The sequence below is a fragment of the Natator depressus genome, chromosome 7 (assembly GCF_965152275.1).
Source record: "Natator depressus isolate rNatDep1 chromosome 7, rNatDep2.hap1, whole genome shotgun sequence".
NCBI classification, from domain to species: Eukaryota; Metazoa; Chordata; order Testudines; family Cheloniidae; genus Natator; species Natator depressus.
This window is the reverse complement of record NC_134240.1, coordinates 19,276,881-19,286,808: the sequence shown is the minus strand read 5'-3', so window position 1 is coordinate 19,286,808 and position 9,928 is coordinate 19,276,881. Positions and strand designations below refer to the sequence as shown.

The 9,928-nt window shown below is 43.2% G+C and overlaps 1 protein-coding gene across 1 annotated transcript; it reads left to right on the top strand.

The window, feature by feature from the left end:
• The first annotated feature begins 6,297 nt into the window (after positions 1-6,297).
• MRPS25 (mitochondrial ribosomal protein S25) lies at positions 6,298-9,109 on the top strand. The gene is made up of 4 exons (XM_074959684.1): positions 6,298-6,541; positions 6,808-6,914; positions 8,008-8,095; positions 8,741-9,109. Exons 1-4 carry the CDS (start codon positions 6,408-6,410, stop codon positions 8,931-8,933), a joined length of 522 nt encoding a protein of 173 aa, XP_074815785.1. The 5' UTR covers positions 6,298-6,407; the 3' UTR covers positions 8,934-9,109.
• Positions 9,110-9,928: the final 819 nt, after the last annotated feature.

The window sequence follows — 9,928 nt, the reverse complement described above, 5'->3', positions numbered from 1 at the left end:
AAGCCAGTGTTCAAACACTTTTATAACTGAAAAACTGCACATTTTTCATTGTATAATTGTATGTATTTGGCATACCTATGAGCTCTGAGCTCTTACAAAAATACCCCACTTGTTACAAAGGGAATTGTCTGCTATAGTTCCTTGGGATATTTTTTGTAACCCTCTCTTCTTCATTGTTTAGAAAACTGTTGTTTATGCTATTACATTAATTACAGGTTTAAAACCTGTTAAAGCTGTTGCTTTCTCACAGCTTCTTTGTGAAATCAGCTTTGTATATGTGATGGCATTTAAAAATAATAGCATGAGTTTTTTAATCTGAATTTTATATCTAATCAGTGTCTTCAGTCATGAAGAGAAATTTGCATTGTTGTGTTTGTATATAGAGTATTGCAGTGCATGAATTAGCTTATGCATTTTATTAAATGCAGTTTAAATGTGGCATTACATTGTTGTAGCTTAATACTACTACCTAAATGAGGTTTATACTATTAAAGTGAATTACAAACCTAAATGTATCTTTGATATTTATAAATGCTTTATTTTTTTCTTGAATCACAAGTGATCATTTCACATCCATGCCAAAATTTCAGTTTTACCTGCTTCCCTTTTGTCACACTGTCAGGAGTGGCTCACAACCATGAGTGCTAACCTTAGGGCAGACTGTTAAAAGCAGGGCAGACACTCCAAACTGGTGGTATGTTTTATAATTAGATTTCACCAACCCAGTAACAAATGTGAGCTCCTAGATCACTGTAACAGTCTTATCATAGAGTCACAAACAGTCCCCTTGGGCTCTCCAGTCTATCTTAATACTCAGTGGTCACTTACACCAAAAATCACAAAATATTCCAGTTGCTTCCAGTCCCAAGAGATCAGTCACTTATCCCAGTTCAATTTGTGCCTTACATCTCCCACCAAAGACAATGCCTGTAACTACACCCTGCAATAAACTAACTAAAGGTTTATTAACTAGTAGAAAGAAATCAGAGAATTATTTACAGGTTAAAGCAAGCCAGCATATATATACAAATGAATTTCTTGGTGATTTGAAAGCCAACAGAGATGTAGTAATCTGTCAGCATGGAATGTCTTTTTAGGACTTAATCCGGGTCAACCCTGGGAATCTCTCCTTTTTGTTTCTTAGCTCCAGCCTTTGTCAGAGTCCAAATAGCAAAGTGATGAAAAATCTCCATGTTAGCTATTTTCCTTTTCCTCTTCCAGAATTCACACAGATGAGATGATGATGCCTTCTACACATACTTCTCCATGGGTGGATGGGGCAATCAACAAAGTTTTTGTCCTACAATGGCCCACTTATTTTTTGATAGTCCTCCTGGATGGGTGGGGGAAGACACTCTTCTCATCTGAATTCATAAATTCAGAGCAGGCATTTTTACAATTATAAAACAAACTTTTATATTTTATTTGTAGCATGCAATACAGACATTACAAGTAAGATTAATGGATGCGACAACTTAAAAACATTTCATAGAGTCTAAACACTAAATATATTCTTATAAGACTAATATCTATTTTGAACAAAACTAATGTATGGGTGAGCTAGTCTGGTTTCTAGCTATGAGTTTGTCTGCTCTTAGCTAACACCTATGGCCTTGACCCGGCTGGCGCCTGTCTTCAGAAAGAAACAATTTGATAGTTTCTCCGCATTTGGTAAAAGTATCCTTTTGGAGTGGTCATTTAAACTATTCTAATAAAAAGGCCCAAATCCTCTTCACCTTACTTGTGCCTATGAACAAGTTGAGCAAGATTTGCCACGAAAGATATTCATCTTTCTGTGGCTTCTCAGATTTTCCATCTGAAAGCATATGAGATTATTTATTGAGAGTTATATTTACCCTTAAGAACATAAGAATCGGCATTCCGGGTCAGACCAATGATCCACCTAGCCCAGTATCATGTCTTCACACAGTGGCCAATGCCAGATGCTGCAAAGGGAATGAACGGAACAGGGCAGTTATCAAGTGATCCCTGTCCTACACTCCTAGCTTCTGGCAGTTGAAGGTTTAGAGACACTCAGAGCATGGGCTTGCATCCCTTACCATCTTGGCCAATAGCCATTGATGGACCTATCTTCCATGCACTTATCTAATTCTTTTTTGAACCCTGTTATACTTTTGGCTGTCACAACATCCCCTGATAATGAGTTGTATGAAGAATTACTTCCTTTTGTTTGTTTTAAACCTGCTGCCTATTAATTTCATTGGGTGAGCGCTGGTTCTTGTGTTATGTGGAGGGGTAAATGACACCTTCTCCCTACCATTCATGATTTTATAGACATCTACCATATCCCCCTGTTAGTTGTCTCTTTTTCTAAGATGAATAGTTCCAGTCTTTTTAATCTCTCCTTGTATGGAAGCTGGTCTATACCCCTAATCGTTTTTGTTGCCCTTCTCTGTACTTTTTCCAATTCTAATGTATCTTTTTTGAGATGGGATGACCAGAAATGCCTGCAGTATTCACGGTGTTGATGTACCATGGATTCAGATAGTGGCATTATGATATTTTCTGTCTTATTACCTATCCTTTTTAATGGTTCCTAATATTGCGTTAGCTTTTTGACTGCTGCTGCACATTGAGCAGATGTTTTCAGAGAACTATCTACAAAGACTCCAAGCTTTTTCTTGGGCTTGCAAGTATAACTGGTCCCTCACTTTTATGAGCACAAAATTCATTCTTCATATTTGACAGAGGTGTATGTCTTGCCACTAACAAAAATACGTATTCATGTCAGATATCTCAAAAAAGAACAGAAATTCAACAAGCTGCTTTTGAGTCTTTTGTGGCCATATGAATGCAAAGGAGAAATGAAATGCAAAATTTGGACTCTTGCATGTATTCAAAATCCAATTTGCATCAATAGGACATTATTATGAAGGGGACACACAACCGAATGATAGAAAACAGCAAGAACTGTCATTTGTTTCAGACTTAACAGCAACCTCACTTTCCTCTTCATCCATACACCCTGTGCCCTCTTCGACTCTGTTCTCTCCGATCCCAAATTCCCATCTCTTGTTAACTCCTGTCACTTCTATGTTGGCTTTAATACTATGGTATCTATGTCCATCTTAAAAATTCTGAGTCAACATATTCTTTAATATATTCAAATTTCTCCCCTTTTGTACTATAACCATTGCTTAAATCCTTGTCTGAAACCTGATCCATCTCTTGCCTTGATTATTACTTTTTACTGAGTGGTCTCACTGCTTCCAGAATAATTTCCCTATTCCCTTGCTCCAACCAAGTTAACTCCTCCATTAATCTTTCCTTTGGCTTCCCATAAAATTCAAGCTCTTCAGCCTCATTTACAAGGCCCTACATAATCTTGATTCTACGTTTCTCAGCTTTCATTTATCTTTAATTCTCTCTAGTTTTCCCTTCCTCCTGTCTTTATCATCTCATCCTTTCCCATTCAACTGCATGCCTTCTGTCATGGTATGCCTGGAACACTGTACTTGACTTCATCTCCAAACTGGCTTTTCTATCCTTCAAATTTCTCTTCCAACTCTCTTAAAGCTATATCTCCTCATAAATAATTCCACATCCTCCCTCTCCTGTGCTGTGATCCCAAGTCTTGTATCTGCCTTATTTACATTTTAAGCAGAGAATTAGTCTAATCTTTGGAAAATATTGTGTATGTATCAGTGTTCTCTGCTTTCTTCCTCTAAGCCTAAACCAACTTGTCCATAATGGATTAGCTTAATGGCAAATTCAGTTGCTCATAACCACTATTGACATATAGAAAGGGATTTGACTTTATATAGCATCTTTCATGATAACATCTCAAAACACTTTAAAAAATAACAGGACAGACATGGGCAGGTTATGAGGTGCTTATGGTCTGTGGGTTAATCGACATGCAGAGGACCCTCAGCTCCATGTGTCTGTTTCTTCATATGGCAATGGAGCTGTTTCCTTGCTCTTTTTCAATATCTGGCAAAGATAGGGACATGGAGAAAAGGCAGGTTTTTAGTTCAGGCTCAATTTGTGAATTGCTTATATTGACCTGGGGAAGTCAATAACCACTTCCTTAGTTGAAGGCATCTGCCCAGTCATTTATAAAATAGTTCTCAATCTCAGGTGATTCTTGCAGACTTTTCTCTGCTTGTACAAACCCAAATAGCATCAAAAGCTAGAAACCCCATCATCTGTCTTATGCTGGCAAAGATATTGCTTCCTTTCTTCCAAGGCAGATCTAGCCACAGTCATCTGTATCTTTGTTATTCAAAGCTGGACTGAGGGCAACTCAGACGCTTCAGCTTGTGAAAAATACTGCTGCTGCTCACTTCATGTACGGTCCTGCTAGTTTGTCCTACTCACAACTTCTGTGCTCAACTCTTCACTGCCTAGCAATCCACACAGCGGACACTCAGGGTGCTGATCTCTTTATCCAAAGCCGTTGAGGGTCTACGTTTTCATAATTTCCCATGTTGAACTGGAATTTTTCAGTTATCTGGCCCAAGTATAAAGTTCATGGGAGCAGAGGTTAGGGTGTTTTCACTATCATGCCCATTCAGTTGGAGTTGAATAGAAATAGACTGTTGGCCGCATTTAACACATAATAAACTTGTTCATTTCAGCTTTCCCCTAATTGCAGGCTCTGGAATCTCTTGGCACTTTGCCTGATGACAGGGTTTTCCCAGCTCATTTTTCTAAGGTTAACTGCTCAATGCTGGGTAGACGTAGGGAGTACATGCTCCTCAGTTGAGAAAATTACTGTTACTCTGAACCATGCAAAGGGAACACATACTGTAATATCATGTAAATGCTTGTAATCATATTGGTCACGCAATCACTGTAGGCAAAGGTAGGAGCTATTGGATATTCCTGAATCAGGCTATCAAGCCTCAAGTTCATATTGTGTAAATAACATTGAATAAAACCTCTTTCCACACCAATTTTGACTGTTAAACTACTAGGTGTTAGTAATACTTCAAAATTGTTGGACAAAAAGTGCTACATAACTGCAAAGTGTGTTATGAACAAGTAGATCACAACCACACAAGCTAAGCAAGTGGAGAAATGGGCGGTTTCAACAGTTCATACACCTAGTTAATAAGTAGCAAAGAGAGGAATTAAACCCAGGAGTTCTGACTACCACTATCCTGCTCTAATCACAGATTATCTCCCCATAAACAAGTGTGTTAACTACATAAATGCATAACCTGATTTCAGCATTAACTACATACATGCATAACCTGTCATTGATTTATGCTGTTGGCTTCTAAAATAGGGTCTCCATGTTTCAGTGGTTGTCAGATTGTAGTCACCTTTCTTCAACCCACTGCTAGTAGTAATTACTGAACCCTACCAATTATACTAGTAAATCAGTATTGCCAAGTCCAGCTTTTCCAAAACCATGAGTCAAGCACGTGCGCGCACACACAAAATAGTCCTGCCAGTAGCTCAAAAGTAACAAGATTTTTTTTAAATAGTAAATTTTAGGCTCTTTATTTGCCTTCTGATTTCTGAGCACTTAGCTGCACAAATTTCAGAGTAACAGCCGTGTTCGTCTGTATTCGCAAAAAGAAAAGGAGGACTTGTGGCACCTTAGAGACTAACCAATTTATTTGAGCATGAGTTTTCGTGAGCTACAGCTCACTTCATCGGATGCATATGCATCCGATGAAGTGAGCTGTAGCTCACGAAAGCTCATGCTCAAATAAATTGGTTAGTCTCTAAGGTGCCACAAGTCCTCCTGTTCTTTTAGCTGCACAAACTTCATTTTCAAGCTTTTATTCACACCCAAAAGGGCTAAAAGCGTACTTTAAAAAAAGAGAGAAAGACAAAAGAAAGAAACAAAGCTGAAGTCTCATAAAATCTCTTCTCTCCAGCAGCTGGAGAACTCTAATGCCCCCGTGCCAGGCTGGATAATGCTTTCTTTTTCAGTATTTGTAAGGCCACCAACTCAATTTCCTCCTGGGGTTACTTCAATGGAGCCCCACCTGGTGACCTGAGCAATCCTGATGAGAGGTGATGTTGAGGCGAGCGGGCAGCGGACCCAAGCCCACAACGATCAGCTGAGAAGCACTGTCCGGTCGCTACAAAAAGCAAACAGATGCGAAGGCGAGCCAGGGAGGCGACTCATACTGCCCCCTCTCTACCCACCCCCCAATTCTTTTCTTCTTCCTGGATCCCAGGGGGGGCCCGGTCCACGCACTATTTCCCTTCTCACACCCTCTTCCTCTTCCCACCGTTGCAGCTGCAAATCCCCGAGCTCCGCTTCCCGACCCCGGGGCAGCGAAACTACGCCTCCCGTAGCCCTCCGCGGCCGGGGCGGAGAGCACGTGTTTCCTCTCCCTGCCTGCCAGGCCGCGCCGCCTCATTTCCCCCGTGCGCGGGGGGCTGCGGGCTGGGCCGCCTGCCCGAGGGAGCCGGCTGCAGCCATGCCGATGAAGGGCCGGTTCCCCATCCGCAGGACCCTGCAGTACCTGACCCAGGGGGAGATCGTCTTCAAGGGCGCGGTGAAGGTGATGACCGTGAACTACAACGCCCGGGGGAAGCTGAGCGAGGGGGCCAGGTGAGTGCAGCGGTGGCCACCCCGCTCACGGCTCTAGGACACTCCGGGGAGAGGAGGTGCTGGGTAGCCCGCCGCCAGCCCGGGGGAGGGGACCTGGTGAGTGCAGCCTCTGGGGGCGGGGGGGCTTCAGAGCTCAGCCCCCAGTCCCTGGGGCACTGCGCCCTGGCTGTCCCGGGGGGCAGATGTTGCTGCCGGCTGCTGAAGGGCTGTGTGCGTTTACACTGACTTGCTCGCAGCAAGAGACTCTGGCTTTCTTTTCCCCCTAGGAAATTTGTGTTTTTCAACATCCCTCAGATTCAGTACAAAAACCCCTGGGTCCAGATCATGATGTTTAAGAACATGACCCCTTCGCCGTTTCTAAGGTTCTATTTAGGTAAGTGCTTTATCCTTGGGGTGCTGGGCACCCCGGCCCCACAGAGTAACAGCGGATTCTCCTCTCCCACAAGCTGCTGGCTGTCCCAGCTGCCTCATGCTGTCTGTGATTCCCTGGGGGATGTCGGGGTGGGCCAACTTTTTGGCCTGAGGGCCGCATCTGGGTGGGGAAATTGCATGCAGGGCCGTGAACAGCAGGTTCCCCGTGGCCAGTGGGAGTTTCGGGGGAGGTACCCGCAGGCGAAGGCAGCGGGTGCGGCGCCCTCTGCCCCGCCTCCCCCAGGGGCCGCAGGGATGTGGTGCCGGCCGCTTCCGGGAGCGGCAGTCCCACGCGCTGGAGTTTCCACACCCCTGATCTAGGCACTGCCAAGGACTTCTTAGGATAGGGTAACTGCAACCTCCCCTTTTAAAAGGGCCTAGAGAGCAAAGACTTCCGAGCACCCAACAGTTGTATAAGGGGCCTAACAGACTTGCTGGATCAGTTGCTGATCTGTAAAAGAAGCTCTACAGTGTTGCCTGCTCACAGCACTTCTGTGTCACTATTTGAAGCTGTAGGGGTTTGTTCCAGTCCCGCAGAACAGTTACAGTCTACTACAAGGGTAATCTTAATAAGGACCTCACATTATGCCTGCAGGTATATCTGTAAAGCCTTCTCGTGGCTCTCTCTTACTAGCCCATAGGAAGATGTGGGGTTGATGGATTAAGGCAGTGGCTTCCCATATGGCTTTCTGGTCCTGAGATCCATTTATAAGGAGGCAGTGTGGCCTAGTGGACAGTGCATTGGAGGGGGACTGGGAAGACCTGGGTTCTGTTCCTAGCTCTGCCCCATCTGTAAAAAGGAATAATGTTTACAGGGAGCTGAGTTTTACCTGCTAACACCCACCCCAAGACCCCTTTAAAAGTTTAGCTTGCATCCTTGAGAACTGCATACAAAAGTGAGGTTACTGACCAAGGAACAGGCAGCACCTTGTACTGTTTGTGACTGTCTTGCTGGTGCTTCACACCTTAAAATATTTACTCGATCTAATGCGAAATGGTAGACACGTCTGGGTAGTCACCTCTCGATACTTATTCTGTACCACTTTCCTCTACAGATAGTGGTGAGCAAGTCTTGGTTGATGTGGAAGATAAAAGCAACAAAGAGATAGTGGAGCATGTTAAAAAAATCTTGGGTAAAAGCGAGTAAGTAAACATCCTTCACAACCTGAAGAGTCACTGTCTCCTCTCTGACAGAACTGTAAGATGTCACAGCACTGACTGAGGGGTTGAAAGTGGACAAGGCCTCTTAAACCTGGAGGTTTAGAACAGTGGTTCTCCACCTTTCCCAACTACTGTGCCCCTTTCAAGAGTCTGGTTTGTCTTGTGTACCCCCAAGTTTCCCCTCACTTAAACTTACAAAATCACATGTAAAAATACAGAAGTGTCACAGCACACAATTACTGAAACATTGCTGACTTCCGAACTTTTAACCATATAGTTATAAAATAAATCAATTGGAATGTTAATATTGTACTTACAGCAGCACAAACAAATCAGTGTCTATTACATTTGTTTGTACTGACTTCGCTAGTGCTTTCCTTGTAGCCTGTGCTATTGACAAAGTAAAGCTGCTCCAAGCTAAGTGAAGGGGAATTTTTTCTACAAGGCAGTCCTGGAAAGGTGGTTTTGCTGCTAGCAGCCATTACCGTGGGAGATGCTGCCTTATGAAATTTTGGTGTATGGAAAAAAATGCACCACCACCACCACCACCATTCTTTTTAGGCAGCAGGGGAGAGGGTGGAGAAGAAATACAGCCGCCTTCATAGCAAATTGTTTTTCCTCTTCCAGGGAAACGCTACAGAAAGAGGAGCAAGAGAAAAAGAAGCTGTCTCATCCTGCAACCTTTGGACCTACAAAATATCACCTGCGGGAATGTATGTGTGAAATCGAAGGCCAGATTCCTTGCCCTGGTCTAGTACCGCTGCCTAAAGAGATGACGGGCAAATATAAAGCTGCCATGAAAGAAAACGCCACATCCTGATTTAACAGAGGGGGCAGTTCTGCTGCCATTCAAGGTGCAGATAGGATACAAGGTGCTTCGGTAACTGAGGCAGACTTCACAGCCAAAAAACCGGTCCATGTTATTAGTCCTTGATTCACGAGAGGTCTCTTCATAGATATGGTTGGACCCATTCATGTTGGTTACTCAGACAAGTGGAAGAAAATATTTTTAAATAAATCTTTTTAAAACTTTAGCTGCTTCTATATTTCTGTACGTTCTCCTGTCCAGCAAAGCTTCCTCTCAGCCTTGTACCCTGAGTTGCTTATATGTAAGAGGGAGTGCTCGGTCTCAAGTTCATCTACCTTTAATCAAAGAACTATACTGTGAGTAGACACTGTAACTTAAGGGAGACATGACCCAATATTCTCCCTCAATTTCCTCACCTGTAAAATGAGACTATTACCAGAGACAAGTAGATGTTTGTAAGGGGAGAGTTCTACACAGGGGAACCAAAAGAAGCCAGCTTCTGTAATTTGCTTTTCAGGGGGGAGGAGGAGTGAATTGAAGACATGAGAAGAGCTTCAATGTAGTGAGAGAAGGAGCAACAGGATGCTGGTGAGAGAGGAGGTCCGGTATGTGAAAGGCAAGGAGTAGCAGAAACAAATTTGAGACTCCTGAAAGAAACCAAGTTACACTGCAGGTGACGAAATACAGGGAACCTTGCAAAATTATCATGACTAACTGCCCAATCTACTTTTCCCTACTCCCAGGGTGAAACTAATGATATTTACTTACTAAAGTAAGTAGCCTTAGGATGGATTTTCAAACTTTAGTCAAGCAGGGTGGGTGAGGGAGGTGTATCTTAACCTTGTTCACCCCAATCCCACCAGATACAATTCCCATGTCAACTGACAGCTAAGATCTGGCATCTTTAAGAAAGGGGTACTCACTAGCTCTTGGTAGTACCCTATATGTTAACAAACAAGTCTGATTTTTTTTTAAAATGGGTCAAAGCCAGGCTCTGGTATTGTCAG

What these genes read in the sequence shown, in the direction of transcription:
- MRPS25 (XM_074959684.1), top strand. Translation starts at nt 6,408, where the DNA reads ATGCCGATGAAGGGCCGGTTCCCCATCCGCAGGACCCTGCAGTACCTG. An exon ending in GTTTCTAAGGTTCTATTTAG is followed by an intron (nt 6,915 to 8,007) that starts GTAAGTGCTTTA and finishes TTTCCTCTACAG; the next exon opens with ATAGTGGTGAGCAAGTCTTG. An exon ending in AAAATCTTGGGTAAAAGCGA is followed by an intron (nt 8,096 to 8,740) that starts GTAAGTAAACAT and finishes TTCCTCTTCCAG; the next exon opens with GGAAACGCTACAGAAAGAGG.